Source organism: Henckelia pumila, chromosome 2, assembly GCF_033568475.1.
Source record: "Henckelia pumila isolate YLH828 chromosome 2, ASM3356847v2, whole genome shotgun sequence".
NCBI classification, from domain to species: Eukaryota; Viridiplantae; Streptophyta; class Magnoliopsida; order Lamiales; family Gesneriaceae; genus Henckelia; species Henckelia pumila.
The window spans coordinates 25920659-25923110 of NC_133121.1; the positions used below are offsets into that span (position 1 = coordinate 25920659).

At 40.8% G+C, this 2452-nt stretch overlaps 1 protein-coding gene across 1 annotated transcript; it reads right to left on the minus strand.

The window, feature by feature from the left end:
• Nucleotides 1-1621: 1621 nt before the first annotated feature.
• LOC140877405 (uncharacterized) lies at nt 1622-2176 on the minus strand. The gene has a single exon (XM_073280940.1). The coding sequence runs from the start codon at nt 2174-2176 to the stop codon at nt 1622-1624; it is 555 nt and encodes a 184-aa protein (XP_073137041.1).
• Nucleotides 2177-2452: the final 276 nt, after the last annotated feature.

Consider the following 2452-nt stretch of genomic DNA (forward strand, 5'->3'; position numbering starts at 1 on the left):
AGCAAGATCACATAGGTTCTTGGAATCGATCAAAATATCGTCAATAAATATGATAACGAAATCATCAAGATATTTCTAAAACACTCGATTCATAAGACCCATAAAGACCGCTGGAGCATTCGTCAAACCAAACGGCATTACAATAAATTCAAAGTGACCATACCTCATTCGAAAAGCAGTTTTCGATACATCTTCATCTCTTACTCTCAATTGATGGTAGCCGGACCTCAAATAAATTTTCGAATATACCGACGAACCCTGCAACTGATCAAACAAATCATTAATTCGAGGTAAAGGATAACGATTATTTATCGTTACTTTGTTCAGTTGTCGGTTGTCGATGCACAATCTCATTGTTCCGTCCTTCTTTTGTACAAAAAGTACCGGTACGCCCCAAGGAGAGACACTCGGTCTAATATGTCCTTTGGCTAACAAATCTTCCAACTGTTCTTTCAACTCTTTCAATTCAACTGGTGTCATTCGATAAAGTGCTTTCGAAATAGGTTGCGTACCTGGCATCAGTTCAATGATGAAGTCTATTTCTCGAAATGGTGGCAATCCTAGAATCTCATCAGGAAAGACATCAGCAAATTCACTAACCACTGGCAAATCAGTCAATTTTAGGCTAGTTTTCGTCACATCTACTGCATATATCCCTCTGCTCCTTTCTGCAATAAACGTGTCATGGAGAGAATATATATAAAAGGAATACGAGATTTTGAACCTTTAACATAAAATCACCATTCATCAGTCATCTCAGGTCTGAACTGTACAACCTTCTGAACACAATCAACTGTAGCCCTATACTTGGTTAACATGTCGATGCCGATAATATAATCAAAGTCGGACAAACCAAGCATAATACAGTCTATTTCAATCTCATTACCATCATACTGCAATGTACAATTTCTAACTGATTTCATCAACACAATACCTTTTCCCAAAGGTGATTAAATAGACATGATAACAGATAAAGATTCAAAAGGTAATGAATGCAATCACACAAATTGTTCAGAAATAAAGGTATGAGAAGCTCCTGTATCAACTAGCACATAAGAAGGATAACCGCAAAGAAAACAAGTACCTGCTATCACATCATCAGGTGATGCCTGTGCCTGCTCCTCAGTCAAATCAAACACTCGATCTTGCTATCTCGGAGGTTGACTCACGGTCTGACTTCCTCCTTGTATACCTTGTTGCTGAGTATGTGGTTGGAATGAATGAACAGAAGATGTCTGTCTCTTAGATTGAGCCATTGATCTCAACGATCCCGCACCTTGTGAACTTCCATCACCAAGCTGTGGGCAGACTCTCGCAAAATGTCCTGTTTGATTGCAAATATGACAGCTACGAAACACTCCTCGGCACTGGACGCTGGCATGACGACCTCCACACTTGGTACAGTACACCTCAGAACCACTATACTTCTGTCCAGCCCTAAACTGTTTGGATCCACTCGAGATTGAAGAACTACCTCCAGACCGCTTCAACTATTTTTCTGTCCCTTTAAAGAAACTTTTCTTACCACTACTACTACCTCCTCATTCAAATCGAGGTGGTGTGGAATCTGTGGCTGTTCTTGGGGTTGTCTCACTGGTGATGGCACAAACGGTGCTCCTCGTTATCTCAGTAACCCAGCTTCTGCTCCATTTGCATGATTAAGAGCATCGTCAAAGTTGTTCGATCGTCTCGCATTCACGAGAGTAAAAACATTTGGATTCAACCCGTTAATGAACTGGTCAGCTTGAGCTTCATCACTGTCTGCTATATGGGGAGCAAATTTCAGCAGACTCGTAAATTTGGCAACATACTGTTCAATGTTCAATTGCCCTTGTTGCAAGCTAGAGAATTCTGCTCCTTTTTCCTTTCTATGAGATACTGGAAAGAATCGTTGATAGACAGTAGTTTTAAAAACAGACCACGTAATGACTGGACCTTGATGCTCCAGTGCTCTTCGTGTTGCTATCCACCAACCTTTTGCAACTTCGTGTAGTTGGTGTATAACGAGTTTGACTCGATGATCGTCTGCATAATCAAGGGATTCAAATATCTCTTCAATATCCTCGAGCCAACTCTCACACTCCATAGAATTCTCAGTTCCTTTCAGTGTTAGCGTTTTAAACGACTGAAAGTGTTTCAACAGAGTTTCCATCGGAGTAGCAGTCATATCCCCCATATCTCTCGAAGTACTACCTTGTTCAGTCCTAGGAATTTCTGTTGCCTGTGGCACTGTCGGTTCTACTCTCGGTGCTTCTGTTGCTTGTGGCACTATCAGTGCTATCACTGCCTGTTATGACAACGGAACTGTGCCAGTCTGTCTAGTCTCTGGTCTTTGAGGCATATCTGATTATCAAACAGATTAGTACACAATTCAATCTCAGATATAAAAAATCTGTTTCAGTCCTCCTCTGATTAGCACGATAATGTCTTCTCAAGAGATCGAGTTTTGATT